At 32.3% G+C, this 18,922-nt stretch overlaps 2 protein-coding genes and 1 pseudogene across 2 annotated transcripts; all 3 read right to left on the reverse strand.

Moving 5' to 3' along the window:
- Window positions 1-5,131: 5,131 nt before the first annotated feature.
- On the reverse strand, window positions 5,132-6,370 carry LOC116106490 (peroxidase 43-like). The gene is made up of 4 exons (XM_031392853.1): window positions 6,173-6,370; window positions 5,913-6,095; window positions 5,661-5,823; window positions 5,132-5,553 (listed from the first exon to the last, which is right to left on the reverse strand). The coding sequence occupies exons 1-4, from the start codon at window positions 6,368-6,370 to the stop codon at window positions 5,132-5,134; spliced, it is 966 nt and encodes a 321-aa protein (XP_031248713.1).
- A 5,052-nt stretch (window positions 6,371-11,422) lies between these two features.
- Window positions 11,423-13,789, reverse strand: LOC116106491 (annotated as a pseudogene).
- Window positions 13,790-17,683: 3,894 nt separating this feature from the next.
- On the reverse strand, window positions 17,684-18,922 carry LOC116106492 (peroxidase 43-like). The gene is made up of 4 exons (XM_031392854.1): window positions 18,725-18,922; window positions 18,465-18,647; window positions 18,213-18,375; window positions 17,684-18,105 (listed from the first exon to the last, which is right to left on the reverse strand). Exons 1-4 carry the CDS (start codon window positions 18,920-18,922, stop codon window positions 17,684-17,686), a joined length of 966 nt encoding a protein of 321 aa, XP_031248714.1.

Below are 18,922 nucleotides of genomic sequence, written 5' to 3' on the forward strand. Positions count from 1 at the left end.
ATATATTACTTATAGCCTGAGTAAATAATCCAAGAAATAATCTCCTAAATAGGAAGTAGAATCAACATTGAATGAGGAATCTAATGAAATAAGGAAGTCAAGTGAAAATAGAAATATGGCTATGTCTCCGATCCAAAAGACGAAAGAGATGTACCGTGAAATAACATTGTAGGCTATTCCTATATGGAATAGGGTTAGGCCTTATTCCTAAATGAAATGGAGTTAAGTGTGTGTCCAAACACAAGACACTAAACCCTAAGCCTATATAAAGAGAAGGTTATTTGATATTTAAACATTAGAATGAGAGAACAAAAATACCCTAGTTGCCCCTTCTTCTCTCTTATCACCATAAATAGTTTATATTTATCCAGTAATCATTCTATTCTTGATTTTTCGAGTTTGCTTTCGTGTGGACTAAGTAAGTGCATGTCTATACTCTATACTTGATATGACTTGTGAAGAAATCACTTCTTTGAAGGGAAGGAGCCACCAATATGGGTTTTGATTAAAATACACTATTCATTGCTCTTTGTTTTATATTATTCCATTGTGTTTTTCCCCAAATGTCAAACCGCCCACCCCCCCAACACACACACACACACATCCCCACACACCCACGCACACATGTACGCACGCACACACATACACATACACGTGTAAGCACGTGCGCACACACACACCCCATAACTCTTTTGTCATATATAGGGTTTTACTTTATTGAATTGCCCCCAATCACGTCACTATTTACACTCATTGATAGTGTGTGGCTTAAAATCATCCCTTATAATTTCAATAGCTACTGTAAAAGTAAATTGATCATTGATGATCATATTTTCACAATTACACATTTCTCTAGTATATGATTTTGTTATGCATCTACAAATGCATTTTACATTTTATAAACAATATTTTAGATGTGCATTATCCTTGGCACTTCATTTTCACATTAAAGTGTGCAAGGATCCAATGAGCCATAATAGTCACTTTCCATGAAATTTCATGCCTACTTCAAGAGGCTTTATCATTTCTCTAACCATAAGAATACCATCTCATCAAAAATTTGCAAAGATCTACAGTAAAGATATCACTTGTCAGGGCTCAACAAGTTATATGACCATTAATTTGTCAACATTCATTTTTGGGATTGGTGAAACAATAACTTGGCAGTGATTTATAATTTTAATCAAAAGCTCATTGATTTATTTAGTAATTAAGAGATACTGCAACAATCCTATTGATGCGTGATTTTGACATCAATCAAACGCACGTGTGAAATATTGAGCTGACCTAGAGAACACACACGAATAGAGATACACGCGAATGGGGATATGAAAATGGATAAAAGATGGAGAACGATACTTAAAGTGGTTCGAATGCTTAAACAAGCGACTTTTACATCTACTGATATTGTATTAATATGCTGAAGTCAGGTCGCGTTCAACGAGCTGACTTACAAGTGATTACAAAGAGAAAATAAGTATGCTATTACAGAGAGAAATAAGCCAATCTCACAAACGAGAGAGGGGTCCTCTATTTATAGTTGAATGGATTGAGGTAATGATTACTAAATTAGGAAGTGGGTCAGATTTCCGTCCAAATCCTTCCTTGCACCCCGTTATTCACCTACCTGAGTGATTTACTCGATTCTCGCAGGGATTGGACACGTGGATCACCTCCAACCTTTCACCAGCCTGACGTGCACCTACTGCACTAGCAGGAACACCCCTCTTGCGTCAGCACGCGATGTGACTGCACCTGAACGGTATCTGGACTTACCTAAGCTCTGACCACTTATGTTGACAGGGCTTTGCGTCAGCCCTACTTTTCTAGGCATAACAAGTTCTAAATATATGTATATCATGGTATCCATACTGCTACTTCAGGAGCCAATTTGATACCCATTCTACTTCCTCAGGAGTAGATATTAAACATATATTTTTATTTGTTGTTATAAACCAGACAATACCAATTGCGATGTGACATCAATAATTTATTAAGTTATTGTTTTGTAATGTCAAATAATTGACTTTTCTTGATCTTCAACGAGAAAATCTCCTTTCAATTGTCACTTCAGTCTTTTATAAGATCAATAGATACCATATCCTGAGAAATTCGGTTCTCAGAATTTAATTCAAGTAATGGAAATAAAATTCGCATCTTCCAGAATCCAAATACATGATATAAGGATGCATTCTGGCATCTTAGGGTGCATTTGGTTTATTAGTTTGGATAGGATTTTGAGAATAATATTGGGTAGTTGGATAGGGGAGTATTACGAGGTAAAATTTAAAAATTTATGAAAAAGCCCCTAGGTTTGCTAATTTAATTAAACACCCTAATATATAAAATGACAAAAACACCCCAACCACCTGCAGTGCCAAATTTTGGCCACCACCGGAAAAGGCCAAAATGACGGCCAAAGAAATGGCCGTCGTTACGACCATTTCTTTGGCCGTCGTTACGACCAGATCTGGCCTTTTTCGGCCAGATCGGTGAACTTACGGCCATTTCTGGTCGGCAGGTAGGCTGTTGTATAGATTCCGGCTACCACCGACGGTGGTTGCCGGAATTTGGCAAGTATGGGTCGCAGGGGTGTTTTTGCTAATTTTTAAACTTTTTTTTCAAGGGATATTTAATGAAATTAATAACCTTATGGGGTCTAAAAGTAATTAAAAAAATAGGGTAATATTTCTAGAATAATGTGTCAAATATTATTTGGAGAATAGGATTGAGAATATGGGTAAAAATAATAAGCCAAACATGCCCTTAAATATTCATTATATTGTAAACTTCAGGTTTACATTTTGTATTTACAAACTTCTCGTTCTAGATCCATATTTTAGAAATTTAAATTCTGATATCTTATTAAAAAAAAAAAAAAAAAGTATAGATATGGGGGATGAAAATGACATGTATAGAGATATCAGGACTAAATAAAATTATTCTTTTTTCCAGTTCCATGCATGACCCATTATTTCATTATTTCATATAATGGGTCCAAACTGGAAAAAAATAAAAATGTCCTTGAGGTAATCTCAATATTACTTGTCAACAAATATGGATATCATTACCATATTTTTCTTGTTCATCAATCCACTACTCATGTTAACAAAACTTCAGGTTTGTTATTCGTATTTAGAACTTCATGTCTAAATCCATAGTTGGATTGATATTTAGGGCATTTAGAACTTTAGATTCTACTAAATATTAAACTTCAAAATTTAATCTAAACTTCATTTCATGATATGGAACTTCAGGTCCATTTATCATCTTAATCTGACAAACTTTAGTTTGTAATAATATTTATTGTATCAAATGATACTAATATAACAACAATATAATTCATAAAAATAAATAGCAAAACTTAAATCAGGTTAACTTTGCATTGACTTTTAATATGACTTAATGAAAAAAGGAAAACTTTTTTTGGTATAAATATAGATAACAACTCAAATTTCTTTAATAATTTTGAACAGCTAAACAGTGACGTTTGAAATGTAGAAAAATGATAGGTGAAAGGTGAAGAATAACATCTAATAAAATATAATTAAAGTTTAATTTAGGAAAGCAGAAACATTCTTAAACACAAAATACAAAACAAACTCACAAAATCCATGCTTTTTTTCCATCAAATTAGAATAAAAAAACCTCTAAAAAACAAGCATGATTCAACTCTAAAATAAACTAAATTAAAATAAGCAATACACATACCTAAAACTGATAAAATAGACAACAAAGGTAATTGTGACACTTTGAATAGTAAAAGCTTTAACAATTTCAGTCTTCAAAGTTTTTTAAGAGCAAATAGCAAGAGAAAGAGAAAAAATAGATTGGGAGAGTAAATAATTTTGGGGATAAAATTATAAAAAACAGGTGGAGCCTTGTAGAGGGTTTTAAATTTTTAATATGATATGAGCTTGAAATATATATATTAATAGCAAGTTTTTTATGGACCTAGATATAGTATAATAATTCTCATTTTAAAAAAATCAGAGGATAGATATATATATATATTAATAGCAATTTTTTTTTTTTGTGGGCCTATATAAGCAATTTTTTAATTTTATTTTTTAAATATGAGGGTAGGCTTGGCCTCAAAGGGATTGGATCCACCCTTGACCATATTGTCTGATATGGAAAATCCAATTTTATGGTAACCATAGAACATACTCATAAGTACCAAAATAGGAAGTTAGAGTACTTTTAGAGTTCTCTTGCTAATAATGGGTTATATAATAATTAACTCATGGTAAGAGATAAGATAACAAAGTAAAGAGATAAGGACCAAAGTCACAAAATTCAGATATATGGGGCTTAAACTTAATTGATAATATATGAGAATGACTCGTTACAAACTCACATATTTAACACATTTCAACTATGCTTACAAAACCCTTTATATAGCCATGAATAACCGCCCCAAAACCTTTTAGATAACTATCACTTGAGGCACACGTCCCTTATTCATTTCATCTTCAACTTTCTAACGCCACTTGTGTGGCATAATAAATACTAAACTAAGTTAATGTGGTGGAAAGCCACCACAATGGCATGTGTTCATCATAATTTAATAAACATGCATCAACATGGCTCAATTAATGGGCCTCGATCATATCAGTAATAATAAAAGAAAACTCTTCTCTTTTCTTGTAGCACTTGTAATTTTAAGGCTAATTTCATTGGTCCATTTATTTTATTCTTCTCTATTATGCTTTAGGATTCCTTCGGACTTTAATTTTTTCACTTGAGTCTTCAATTGTGAAATTACGTTGAAATTAGTTATGATGTGATTGACTTAGATTTTAGGTTTTTACCATGCTTCAATATTTATTCACCCAAACAAAAGTAAACTCTAATTAAATTAGACTAACAACATAAAATAACTAACCAAATAAATTTAAGAGTAATAAATATGATATAAAATAGACCCAACAATAATTTTAATTTCTTACACTAGCTTACGCATTAATTTTTTTTATCCGGAACAATTTTGTTTGATCTTTAAATAACCATATTACATTTTATTTGAGTTAATTAAAAGATAATAATAATAATAATAAAAACATATATGAACTTCAAACGCACTTAACTTTATAGAAATTTTATTTGAACACATGAGGTGCAAACAAAATTAGTTGAAAGCTGCACAAAGGCGCCTAATCTCACCTTGCATTCCTATTTTGACACCAATGTTGCCCATTTTTATGATTGATTGGACAAAATCGGCCTCAAAGGAAGGTCCAAAAATTGGGTTGAGAAAGCCTAAGTAGGAGTCGATTATAGCCTTAGTTGTAAAGTCATCATTAAGCTTGGAATCAGATTCTAGCACAGCAAATCCATCCTTGATGTTTTGCAAAATATGCTTGTCAAATATTTTGTCGCTGCCTCTGTCAATTGCTAATCTTACATTGACGTCTCCATTTATGGGGCAAGTTGCTTTAAGCTCTGGAACGATGGTGGGGTTGATTGCTGGATCAGATCCACCACCAGGGAAAAAATTGTAAAGCCGCTTGGTCATGAAGAAACATGCTGTCGTGCCAATTGTATGAGCTCCTGAAATTAATTAATTAATTAAACAATTGTAACGAAACATATCAATTGAGTTTTCACCAACCATAAAGTCACTATACATGCATGAAAGAGAGAGAGAGGCACAATACCAGTAAGAAGCACAAGGTCTTTATCTGACAGTCCCTTCTGCAAAAACTTAGTCTTGAGTTGGTGAATTGAGTCACTAATGTCTGGCATCTCATCCGCCAGCGAAATATTGGAAACATGACCATCTCTGCGGCCAGTGGGGACCTGATAAGATGGTCCATTCGACTGTACGTACGTATCATAAATATCATCAATTAGTTGTATACTAAAAGAAAATGCATGTTTTAAGTAGAATTAATTAATTGCAATAGTACCAAAGCTATCGCATCTCGAGCGGCCAAGGCCACAGTATCTGCACAAGACACCACTCCTTGGCATACATCTTCAAGTTGGGCTTTAGCTTTCTCTATGACTTCAAATCCTCCAACACCTTGGTGACCAAATGCATGTTTCTCAGCATTTGCACCGTTGTCTATCAGAATTGAACCATCACAACCCTAAATATATATAAATCAATATATTAATATATATACGGTAATGATCATGAGAGAGATTTCGTGAGAAAAAAGATGACCTCTACAAAACAGTCATGGAAGTGGAGCCTCAGCAAAACAGCAGCCATGTTTGAGTTTAAGAGAAAAGCGTCTCGTACAACTCCACTCACGATGGACTCTGCTTCAGGGCACGTTTCAGAGTAAAAACCGATTTTCAGCTGCCCTCGTGAAGAACCCACATAAAAGGTAAATAACAATAAAATTAACAGGGCCGCCATTAAGCCAAGAAGTATAAGTAACCAAGTGAGAGTAGTGATAAATATAGAATGAAGAAGCGTAATTAATGCAACTAGAGCAGACAGGTTTTAGCGAAGGGGAAGGCAATGTGTCAACTCAGTTGCATGCACTTTGTCAGCTTCCTGCTTAGCCCTTCTTCTCAAGTGCTCTATATACTAATCATTTTTACCTATTTATTATCATGAAACCGTTAATTTATGAATTCATTTCTCCCTTTTCTTTTCCCTTGTAAAATGTGTTAAAAATGTTTGTATATGATTTTTTTTTTTTTTGTTTTTCTCTTTATCTTCTCTCTCCTCTTTTGTAAAACAAAAAATTCAGTTTCAAATTAAGATTTTATCACAAAAATATAAAAGGAAGGAGAATCAACACCTGACATATTTAATACAAATTATTTTAAAAGAAAAGAAAATGATAATTTGAAATGTGTTTTATCGGTTGTGTACGAAATAAATTTTGTATTTTTTGTTCATTTGTTTGTATTTTCAAAGAACCATGCTCGATGCATTTTCATTTTCACATTTTTAGAATATTATTTTTAGTCAAATATGTTCAATGCGTTTTCATTTTTGCATTTATCTATTATTTTTAATATTTTCGAAAAACAGAAGACGGATTTATAAAAGACGCACCATAATTTTCTTTTAACAATTTTTGCGATACTCCTTATTTCGGGGTTTTATCGAGTGCGTTTGGTTTCCTATTTCTACCCATATTCCCAATCATATTCTCCAAATATTGTTTGGCACATTATTTGAGAAATATTACTATATTTTTTTAATTACTTGTAGACCCCTTAAGTTTATTAATTTCATAAATACCTCCAGAAAAAAGTTTAAAAATTAACAAAAACACCCGCAGCGACTTATACTTGCCAGATTCCGGCAACCACCGTCGGTGGTAGCCGGAATCTGTCACAACGGCCTACACCACGACTGGAACTGACTCGTAATTCACCGATCTGGCTGGAAAGGACCAGATCTGGTCGTCAGCGATGGCCAAAGAAATGGTTGTCGTTGACGGTCAACGACAGCCAAATCTTGGCCATCGTTGACCAAAAACGACGACCATATCTATGGTCATCGCTAACGACTAAAGATGGACTTCTTTGGCCTTTTTCGACCGTCAACGGCCACATCTGGCTGTAGATTTGACATTTTTCGGCAAGATCCACCAGATCCATGGTGGATTTGGCCGAAAAAGGCTATATCAATGCCATACCCACCAGATCTGACCGGTATGTGTTGTTACGTAATTTTCCGGCTAAATTTCGGCTGTGGTGGTCGGAATCTGGCACTGCAGGTGATAGGGGTGTTTTTATCATTTTACAATATTTTTATATATTGAGGTGTTTATTAAATTAGCAAACCTAGGAGGTTTTTTTTTTTATAAATTTTTAAATTTTACCTCGTAATACTCTACTATTCAACTACCAAATATTATTCTCAAAATCATATCCAAAATAATAAAACAAACGGACCATCAATTTTTGGACACTTTTTTCAAAAAAAAAAAAGAATTAGGCAAGTAAAAAGTTTTAATACACGCCAAAAAAGGGACAAAGTCAAAGACTATTAGTTGCAGTTTGATTTAACAGAAAATGATTAAAAGACATAAATGCCCCTTAACAAATATTTAAAGGAAAAACATCAAAAGTACTAGTTATTATAAAATTTTAAAAACTTAAAAAGTAAATAAAATTTTAAAACTTAAAAGATAAATTTGTTAAAAACTTAAAATCAACAAATATATTTAAATATTTTCAATTATTTTAAATTTAAAATTATAAAAATTAGATATTTAAAAAATTAGGAAACAAAAAATATATTCTAATATTTTAAAATCATTCATAAGTTTAAAATACTTTCAAGATTAAAAAAATAAAATAATTAATTAATTAAAAACAGAGAAACCAAAAATATCAAAAATTTTATTTTTTTAATTATTTGTCAGCTAAATATGATTTTACAATTTAAAAGTAATTTCAATTTTATAAATACTTATGGAAATATTTGGAATTGTTGAATTACTTTCTTAGCCTTATTGAAAGTTAAATTTAACATTCTTTATACGAATTTGTTAATTTTTGTTAGTTTAAGAGCTTGTCAGCTTGTGTCTTACATAATTAAGTTTTGAAAACAAATGCCTGCAAATTGATTAAAAAAAAAACCCTTTATTTTTTCAAAAAAAATAAAAAAACCCTTTTAATGGTTTTTATATCTTATTGTGAAAATCAGTTTACCAACACATCATAGTTACCTGATCAAGAACAAAGAATCACGATCCTAGTATATTGATACAAAAACATTAATTAGAGAAATCTGATTGATCTTGATGGAATTGGATCGGATTGCGTGATTACAAATAATCAGCAATGAAGATTAAATCAAAAGACAATAACTCTTTTTAAAATGGTTTGGTGAGCTAACTGCAAGTCTACGTCTACTGTTCTTATATTGAATATGGCAGTGGCGGATCCAAGAATTTCACTCGATGGGGGCAAAAAATAAACAAAAAATAAATTAAAATCAATCATATTCATATTTTTTTTTCATTACAATGAGTTTCAACAAAAAGTTACAAAATACAAATAAATATCTTAAAAAAACACAATTTTTGTAAAAATAAAACAATTTTTGTAAAAATAAAATAATTTTTCTACAATTGTTTTTGACGAGTTTTCATATTCTGAAAACGTTGGATAATCATCTCATCGTCAATTGTATCAAATACATCTTTTTCAATATGGGTGACCAAACAATTGTTCATCCATTGATCTCTCATTCGGTTGCGTAACTGACTTTTCACAAGATTCATTGTAGAAAAAGCTTTTTCAACAGTCGCAGTTGTAGCTGGTAAAACCAATACAAGTTTCACAAGCTTATACACCAACAGATACAAAATGTCTTTTTTAAATTGAACTAAATTCTTAGCCAAATCACCAATTCCTTGTAACTCAGCAAATTCATCACAAGAACACATGTCAATAACATAAGTCTCAGCCTGGTTCTCAAGTACCATCAACTCAAGTGTAGTAAAAATCAGATGGATAAAACTGGGCAAAATGGATCAACTTATGCTTGTCAAAAGTGAGAATGAATTACTTTGATCTAAACATGTCATACAAATTAAAGAAGTAGCTCAGTACTAACCTCAGAGAAACGAGTGTTAAGTTCTTGAAGTTGCATATCTATCACTGTATAAAACAATTCAACTCGATAGTGATGCAAATTTGTCATGTGCTCAACTCTCCATCATGGTTACCTTCGAATTGCAAACATATCATCCATATTCAAAATGGCAATATCATGTTTTTGGCAAAATGGAGAAACTTTACTCAACAAAGATTCCCATTCTTCGTCTCTCAGCAATCGTAACCATTGTTTAGAAACTTTGACTAAGGCTATAGCATTTACAATGTCTTGATCTTTTCTCTGCAATGCTTGTGACAACTCATTAGTTATTGCCAATATACTTTTCATCATATGCAAGCTAAATGCAAAATCAAATGAATAGATTAAATCTAATAGATTACATATTTCACCCTTTTGTTCAAGATTTAAACCGTCTTCTTCAATAACCTCAAGCATATCACACACAGAGGAGAACAAAAGGACTAAGTTGATCAACTTTCTATTGTAAAAATGCCCAAATTTCTCCCCTCAGTTACATGCAAACCCAACAGCTCTTATTCCTTTCATTTTCAATCCCAATAAAACTTTTAAAAACTCACAGATGTCCTTGCATAAAAATAAAAACCACAACGAATATGTAATAAATATATTAGGATTAAAAACAAGGTTTTACAAAAACAAAATCCAAACTTACCATAGGGGTCAGACTGTTCTGTTCTCAAAATTTCAAAGTTTTATATGGGAAAATTTTAAATAAATATAAATAAAAATATAAAATCTGAAATTTTTTAAAAATTGAGTGGGGGTCGTGGTCCCCACTCGTCATTCATTAAATCCGCCCCTGAATATGAGGGATTACAAGAATATGAGTTTTTTATGGTTATTTATACACTAAAATTGGTAATGGTAAGTGAAGTGATCTTAAGGATTGTGGCTTATGTAATTAACCAATGAACCTTGGCAGTGGAATAAAACAAAATTTTGGTTCATTGATCACTCAAATCCCATGATAAGGGTCATATTATATATATATACACACACACACAAAATAAATAATCCATACAAGGATTATAGATTATACGGAGATGGAGGCTCCTTCAATGTCTTTGATCTCTTCTCTAGTCAATCCAAGAAAAGGACAGCACATATGATATCCAGATTTTGTTAAAGAATTGAAAAACAATCTCTCACAAAAGGGGGAGGGCGGCTAGGGCTAAAGGAGCAGCAACTCTCTTTTAATTTTCTCCCACCGTCCCTTATTCATTTCATCTTCAATTTTCTAACGCCATTTGTGCGGCATAATAAATGCTAAACTAAGTTAATGTGGTGGAAAGCACCACAATGGCATGTGTTCATCATAATTTAATAAACATGTCAACATGGCTCAATAATGGGCCTCGATCATATCAGTAATAATAAAAGAAAACTCTTCTCTTTCTTGTAGCACTTGTAATTTTAAGGCTAATTTCATTGGCCATTTATTTTATTTTTCTCTATTATGCTTTAGGATTCCTTCGGACTTTATTTTTTCACTTGAGTCTTCAATTGTGGAAATTAGGTTGAAATTAGTTCTTATGTGATTGACTTAGATCTTAGAGTTTTACCATGCTTCAGATTTATTCACCCAAACAAAGTAAACTCTAATTAAATTAGACTAACAACATTAAATAACTAACCAAATAATTTAAGAGAATAAATATGTATAAAATAGACCAACAATATTTTTAATTTCTTACACTAGCTTACGCATTAATTTTTTTTCCGGAACAATTTTGTTTGATCTTTAAATAACCATATTACATTTTATTTGAGTTAATTAAAATATAATAAAAAACATATGAAACTTCAACGTACTAACTTTATAGAAATTTTATTTGAACACATGAGGTGCAAATAAAATTAGTTGAAAGCTGCACAAAGGCGCCTAATCTCACCTTGCATTCCTATTTTGACACCAATGTTGCCCATTTTTATGATTGATTGGACAAAATCGGCCTCAAGGAAGGTCCAAAATTGGGTTGAGAAAGCCTAAGTAGGAGTCGATTATAGCCTTAGTTGTAAAGTCATCATTAAGCTTGGAATCAGATTCTAGCACAGCAAATCCATCCTTGTGTTTTGCAAAATATGCTTGTCAAATATTTTGTCGCTGCCTCTGTCAATTGCTAATCTTACATTGACGTCTCCATTTATGGGGCAAGTTGCTTTAAGTCTGGAACGATGGTGGGGTTGATTGCTGGATCAGATCCACACCAGGGAAAAATTGTAAAGCCGCTTGTCGAAGAAAACATGCTGTCGTGCCAATTGTATGAGCTCCTGAAATTAATTAATTAATTAAACAATTGTAACGAAACATATCATTGAGTTTTCACCAACCATATAGTCACTATACATGCATGAAGAGAGAGAGAGGCAGCCATACCAGTAAGAGCACAAGGTCTTTATGACAGTCCTCTTCTGCAAAAACTTAGTCTTGAGTTGGTGAATTGAGTCACTAATGTCTGGCATCTCATCCGCCAGCGAAATATTGGAAAATGACCATTCTGCGGCCAGTGGGGACCTGATAAGATGGTCCTTCGACTGTACGTACGTATCATAAATATCATCAATTAGTGTATACTAAAGAAAATGCATGTTTTAAGTAGAATAATTAATTGCAATAGTACCAAGCTATCGCATCTCGAGCGGCCAAGGCCACAATATCTGCACAAGACACCACCCTTGGCATACATCTTCAAGTTGGGCTTTAGCTTTCTCTATGACTTCAAATCCTCCAACACCTTGGTGACCAAATGCATGTTCTCAGCATTTGCACCGTTGTCTAGCAGAATTGAACATCACAACCCTAAATATTATAATCAATATATTAATATATATATGTAATGATCATGAGAGAGATTTCGTGGAGAAAAAGATGACCTCTACAAAACAGTCATGGAAGTGGAGCCTCAGCAAAACAGCAGCCATGTTTGAGTTTAAGAGAAAAGCGTCTGTACAACTCCACTCGACGGACTCTGCTTCAGGGCACGTTTCAGAGTAAAAACCGATTTTCAGCTGCCCTAGTGAAGAAACACATAAAAGGTAAATAACAATAAATTAACAGGGCCGCCATTAAGCCAGAAAGTATAAGTAACCAAGTGAGAGTAGTGATAAATATGGAAGAAGAAGCGGAATTAATGCAACTAGAGCAGACAGGTTTTGGCGAAGGGGAAGGCAAGTGTCAACTCAGTTGCATGCACTTTGTCAGCTTCCTGCTTAGCCCTTCTTCTCAAGTGCTCTATATACTAATCATTTTTACCTATTTATTATCATGAAACCGTTAATTTATGAATTCATTTCTCCTTTTTTTTCCCTTGTAAAATGTGTTAAAAATGTTTGTATATGATTTTTTTTTTTTTGGTTTTTCTCTTATCTTCTCTCTCCTCTTTTGTAAAACAAAAAATTCAGTTTCAAATTAAGATTTTATCACAAAAATAAAAGGAAGGAGAATCAACACCTGAATATTTAATACAAATTATTTAAAAGAAAAATAAATGATAATTTGAAATGTGTTTTATCGGTTGTGTACGAAATAAATTTTGTATTTTTGTATTTTGTTTGTATTTCAAAGAACCATGCTCGATGCATTTTCATTTTCACATTTTTAGAATATTATTTTAGTCAAATATGTTCAATGCGTTTTCATTTTTGCATTTATCTATTATTTTAATATTTTCGAAAAACAGAAGACGGATTTATAAAGACGCACCATAATTTTCTTTTAACAATTTTTGCGATACTCCTTATTTCGGGGTTTTATCGATGCGTGGTTTGGTTTCCTATTTCTACCCATATTCCCTCATATTCTCCAAATATTGTTTGGCACATTATTTGAGAAATATTACTATATTTTTTTAATTACTTGTAGAACCCTTAAGTTTATTAATTTCATAAATACCTCCAGAAAAAAGTTTAAAAATTAACAAAACACCCGCCAGCGACTTATACTTGCCAGATTCCGGCAACCACCGTCGGTGGTAGCCGGAATCTGTCACAACGGCCTACACCACGACTGGAACTGACTCGTAATTCACCGATCTGGCTGGAAAGGACCAGATCTGGTCGTCAGCGATGGCCAAGAAATGGTTGTCGTTGACGGTCAACGACAGCCAAATCTGGCCATCGTTGACCAAAAACGACGACCATATCTATGGTCATCGCTAACGAAAAAGATGGCTTCTTTGGCCTTTTTCGACCGTCAACGGCCACATCTGGCTGTAGATTTGACATTTTTCGGCAAGATCCACCAGATCCATGGTGGAGTTTGCCGAAAAAGGCTATATCAATGCCATACCCACCAGATCTGACCGGTATGTGTGTTACGTAATTTTCCGGCTAAATTTCGGCTGTGGTGGTGGAACTGGCACTGCAGGTGATAGGGGTGTTTTATCATTTTACAATATTTTTATATATTGAGGTGTTTATTAAATTAGCAAACCTAGGAGGTTTTTTTTTTTATAAATTTTTAAATTTTACCTCGTAATACTCTCTATTCAACTACCAATATTATTCTCAAAATCATATCCAAAATAATAAACAAACGGACCATCAATTTTTGGACACTTTTTTCAAAAAAAAAAAAGAATTAGGCAAGTAAAAGTTTAATACACGCCAAAAAAGGGAAAGTCAAAGAACTATAGTTGCAGTTTGATTAACAGAAAGATTAAAAGACATAAATGCCCCTTAACAAATATTTAAAGGAAAAACATCAAAAGTACTAGTTATTATAAAATTTTAAAAACTTAAAAAGTAAATAAAATTTTAAAACTAAAGATAAATTTGTTAAAAACTTAAAATCAACAAATATATTTAAATATTTTCAATATTTTAAATTAAATATTTTTAAAAAAAAATTAGATATAAAAAAATAGGAAACAAAAAAACATATTCTAATATTTTAAAATCATTCATAAGTTTAAAATACTTTCAAGATTAAAAAATGAAATAACCAGACAATACCAATTGCCATGTGACATCAATAATTTATTAAGTTATTGTTTTGTAATGTCAAATAATTGACTTTTCTTGATCTTCAACGAGAAAATCTCCTTTCAATTGTCACTTCAGTCTTTTATAAGATCAGTAGATCCCATATCCTGAGAAATTCGGTTCTCAGAATTTAATTCAAGTAATGGAAATAAAATTCGCATCTTCCAGAATCCAAATACATGATATAAGGATGCATTCTGGCATCTTAGGGTGCATTTGGTTTATTAGTTTGGATAGGATTTTGAGAATAATATTGGGTAGTTGGATAGGGGAGTATTACGAGGTAAAATTTAAAAATTTATGAAAAAGCCCCTAGGTTTGCTAATTTAATTAAACACCCTAATATATAAAATGACAAAAACACCCCAACCACCTGCAGTGCCAAATTTTGGCCACCACCGGAAAAGGCCAAAATGACGGCCAAAGAAATGGCCGTCGTTACGACCATTTCTTTGGCCGTCGTTACGACCAGATCTGGCCTTTTTCGGCCAGATCGGTGAACTTACGGCCATTTCTGGTCGGCAGGTAGGCTGTTGTATAGATTCCGGCTACCACCGACGGTGGTTGCCGGAATTTGGCAAGTATGGGTCGCAGGGGTGTTTTTGCTAATTTTTAAACTTTTTTTTCAAGGGATATTTAATGAAATTAATAACCTTATGGGGTCTAAAAGTAATTAAAAAAATAGGGTAATATTTCTAGAATAATGTGTCAAATATTATTTGGAGAATAGGATTGAGAATATGGGTAAAAATAATAAGCCAAACATGCCCTTAAATATTCATTATATTGTAAACTTCAGGTTTACATTTTGTATTTACAAACTTCTCGTTCTAGATCCATATTTTAGAAATTTAAATTCTGATATCTTATTAAAAAAAAAAAAAAAAAGTATAGATATGGGGGATGAAAATGACATGTATAGAGATATCAGGACTAAATAAAATTATTCTTTTTTCCAGTTCCATGCATGACCCATTATTTCATTATTTCATATAATGGGTCCAAACTGGAAAAAAATAAAAATGTCCTTGAGGTAATCTCAATATTACTTGTCAACAAATATGGATATCATTACCATATTTTTCTTGTTCATCAATCCACTACTCATGTTAACAAAACTTCAGGTTTGTTATTCGTATTTAGAACTTCATGTCTAAATCCATAGTTGGATTGATATTTAGGGCATTTAGAACTTTAGATTCTACTAAATATTAAACTTCAAAATTTAATCTAAACTTCATTTCATGATATGGAACTTCAGGTCCATTTATCATCTTAATCTGACAAACTTTAGTTTGTAATAATATTTATTGTATCAAATGATACTAATATAACAACAATATAATTCATAAAAATAAATAGCAAAACTTAAATCAGGTTAACTTTGCATTGACTTTTAATATGACTTAATGAAAAAAGGAAAACTTTTTTTGGTATAAATATAGATAACAACTCAAATTTCTTTAATAATTTTGAACAGCTAAACAGTGACGTTTGAAATGTAGAAAAATGATAGGTGAAAGGTGAAGAATAACATCTAATAAAATATAATTAAAGTTTAATTTAGGAAAGCAGAAACATTCTTAAACACAAAATACAAAACAAACTCACAAAATCCATGCTTTTTTTCCATCAAATTAGAATAAAAAAACCTCTAAAAAACAAGCATGATTCAACTCTAAAATAAACTAAATTAAAATAAGCAATACACATACCTAAAACTGATAAAATAGACAACAAAGGTAATTGTGACACTTTGAATAGTAAAAGCTTTAACAATTTCAGTCTTCAAAGTTTTTTAAGAGCAAATAGCAAGAGAAAGAGAAAAAATAGATTGGGAGAGTAAATAATTTTGGGGATAAAATTATAAAAAACAGGTGGAGCCTTGTAGAGGGTTTTAAATTTTTAATATGATATGAGCTTGAAATATATATATTAATAGCAAGTTTTTTATGGACCTAGATATAGTATAATAATTCTCATTTTAAAAAAATCAGAGGATAGATATATATATATATTAATAGCAATTTTTTTTTTTTGTGGGCCTATATAAGCAATTTTTTAATTTTATTTTTTAAATATGAGGGTAGGCTTGGCCTCAAAGGGATTGGATCCACCCTTGACCATATTGTCTGATATGGAAAATCCAATTTTATGGTAACCATAGAACATACTCATAAGTACCAAAATAGGAAGTTAGAGTACTTTTAGAGTTCTCTTGCTAATAATGGGTTATATAATAATTAACTCATGGTAAGAGATAAGATAACAAAGTAAAGAGATAAGGACCAAAGTCACAAAATTCAGATATATGGGGCTTAAACTTAATTGATAATATATGAGAATGACTCGTTACAAACTCACATATTTAACACATTTCAACTATGCTTACAAAACCCTTTATATAGCCATGAATAACCGCCCCAAAACCTTTTAGATAACTATCACTTGAGGCACACGTCCCTTATTCATTTCATCTTCAACTTTCTAACGCCACTTGTGTGGCATAATAAATGCTAAACTAAGTTAATGTGGTGGAAAGCCACCACAATGGCATGTGTTCATCATAATTTAATAAACATGCATCAACATGGCTCAATTAATGGGCCTCGATCATATCAGTAATAATAAAAGAAAACTCTTCTCTTTTCTTGTAGCACTTGTAATTTTAAGGCTAATTTCATTGGTCCATTTATTTTATTCTTCTCTATTATGCTTTAGGATTCCTTCGGACTTTAATTTTTTCACTTGAGTCTTCAATTGTGAAATTACGTTGAAATTAGTTATGATGTGATTGACTTAGATTTTAGGTTTTTACCATGCTTCAATATTTATTCACCCAAACAAAAGTAAACTCTAATTAAATTAGACTAACAACATAAAATAACTAACCAAATAAATTTAAGAGTAATAAATATGATATAAAATAGACCCAACAATAATTTTAATTTCTTACACTAGCTTACGCATTAATTTTTTTTATCCGGAACAATTTTGTTTGATCTTTAAATAACCATATTACATTTTATTTGAGTTAATTAAAAGATAATAATAATAATAATAAAAACATATATGAACTTCAAACGCACTTAACTTTATAGAAATTTTATTTGAACACATGAGGTGCAAACAAAATTAGTTGAAAGCTGCACAAAGGCGCCTAATCTCACCTTGCATTCCTATTTTGACACCAATGTTGCCCATTTTTATGATTGATTGGACAAAATCGGCCTCAAAGGAAGGTCCAAAAATTGGGTTGAGAAAGCCTAAGTAGGAGTCGATTATAGCCTTAGTTGTAAAGTCATCATTAAGCTTGGAATCAGATTCTAGCACAGCAAATCCATCCTTGATGTTTTGCAAAATATGCTTGTCAAATATTTTGTCGCTGCCTCTGTCAATTGCTAATCTTACATTGACGTCTCCATTTATGGGGCAAGTTGCTTTAAGCTCTGGAACGATGGTGGGGTTGATTGCTGGATCAGATCCACCACCAGGGAAAAAATTGTAAAGCCGCTTGGTCATGAAGAAACATGCTGTCGTGCCAATTGTATGAGCTCCTGAAATTAATTAATTAATTAAACAATTGTAACGAAACATATCAATTGAGTTTTCACCAACCATAAAGTCACTATACATGCATGAAAGAGAGAGAGAGGCACAATACCAGTAAGAAGCACAAGGTCTTTATCTGACAGTCCCTTCTGCAAAAACTTAGTCTTGAGTTGGTGAATTGAGTCACTAATGTCTGGCATCTCATCCGCCAGCGAAATATTGGAAACATGACCATCTCTGCGGCCAGTGGGGACCTGATAAGATGGTCCATTCGACTGTACGTACGTATCATAAATATCATCAATTAGTTGTATACTAAAAGAAAATGCATGTTTTAAGTAGAATTAATTAATTGCAATAGTACCAAAGCTATCGCATCTCGAGCGGCCAAGGCCACAGTATCTGCACAAGACACCACTCCTTGGCATACATCTTCAAGTTGGGCTTTAGCTTTCTCTATGACTTCAAATCCTCCAACACCTTGGTGACCAAATGCATGTTTCTCAGCATTTGCACCGTTGTCTATCAGAATTGAACCATCACAACCCTAAATATATATAAATCAATATATTAATATATATACGGTAATGATCATGAGAGAGATTTCGTGAGAAAAAAGATGACCTCTACAAAACAGTCATGGAAGTGGAGCCTCAGCAAAACAGCAGCCATGTTTGAGTTTAAGAGAAAAGCGTCTCGTACAACTCCACTCACGATGGACTCTGCTTCAGGGCACGTTTCAGAGTAAAAACCGATTTTCAGCTGCCCTCGTGAAGAACCCACATAAAAGGTAAATAACAATAAAATTAACAGGGCCGCCAT

The sequence above is a fragment of the Pistacia vera genome, unplaced genomic scaffold (genome assembly GCF_008641045.1).
Source record: "Pistacia vera cultivar Batoury unplaced genomic scaffold, PisVer_v2 Contig518, whole genome shotgun sequence".
Classification (NCBI taxonomy): domain Eukaryota; kingdom Viridiplantae; phylum Streptophyta; class Magnoliopsida; order Sapindales; family Anacardiaceae; genus Pistacia; species Pistacia vera.

What these genes read in the sequence shown, in the direction of transcription:
- LOC116106490 (XM_031392853.1), bottom strand. Translation starts at nt 6,370, where the DNA reads ATGGCGGCCCTGTTAATTTTATTGTTATTTACCTTTTATGTGGGTTCT. An exon ending in TCCATGACTGTTTTGTAGAG is followed by an intron (nt 6,096 to 6,172) that starts GTCATCTTTTTT and finishes ATATATATTTAG; the next exon opens with GGTTGTGATGGTTCAATTCT. An exon ending in AGACCTTGTGCTTCTTACTG is followed by an intron (nt 5,554 to 5,660) that starts GTATTGTGCCTC and finishes AATTAATTTCAG; the next exon opens with GAGCTCATACAATTGGCACG.
- LOC116106492 (XM_031392854.1), bottom strand. Translation starts at nt 18,922, where the DNA reads ATGGCGGCCCTGTTAATTTTATTGTTATTTACCTTTTATGTGGGTTCT. An exon ending in TCCATGACTGTTTTGTAGAG is followed by an intron (nt 18,648 to 18,724) that starts GTCATCTTTTTT and finishes ATATATATTTAG; the next exon opens with GGTTGTGATGGTTCAATTCT. An exon ending in CTCGAGATGCGATAGCTTTG is followed by an intron (nt 18,376 to 18,464) that starts GTACTATTGCAA and finishes ACGTACGTACAG; the next exon opens with TCGAATGGACCATCTTATCA.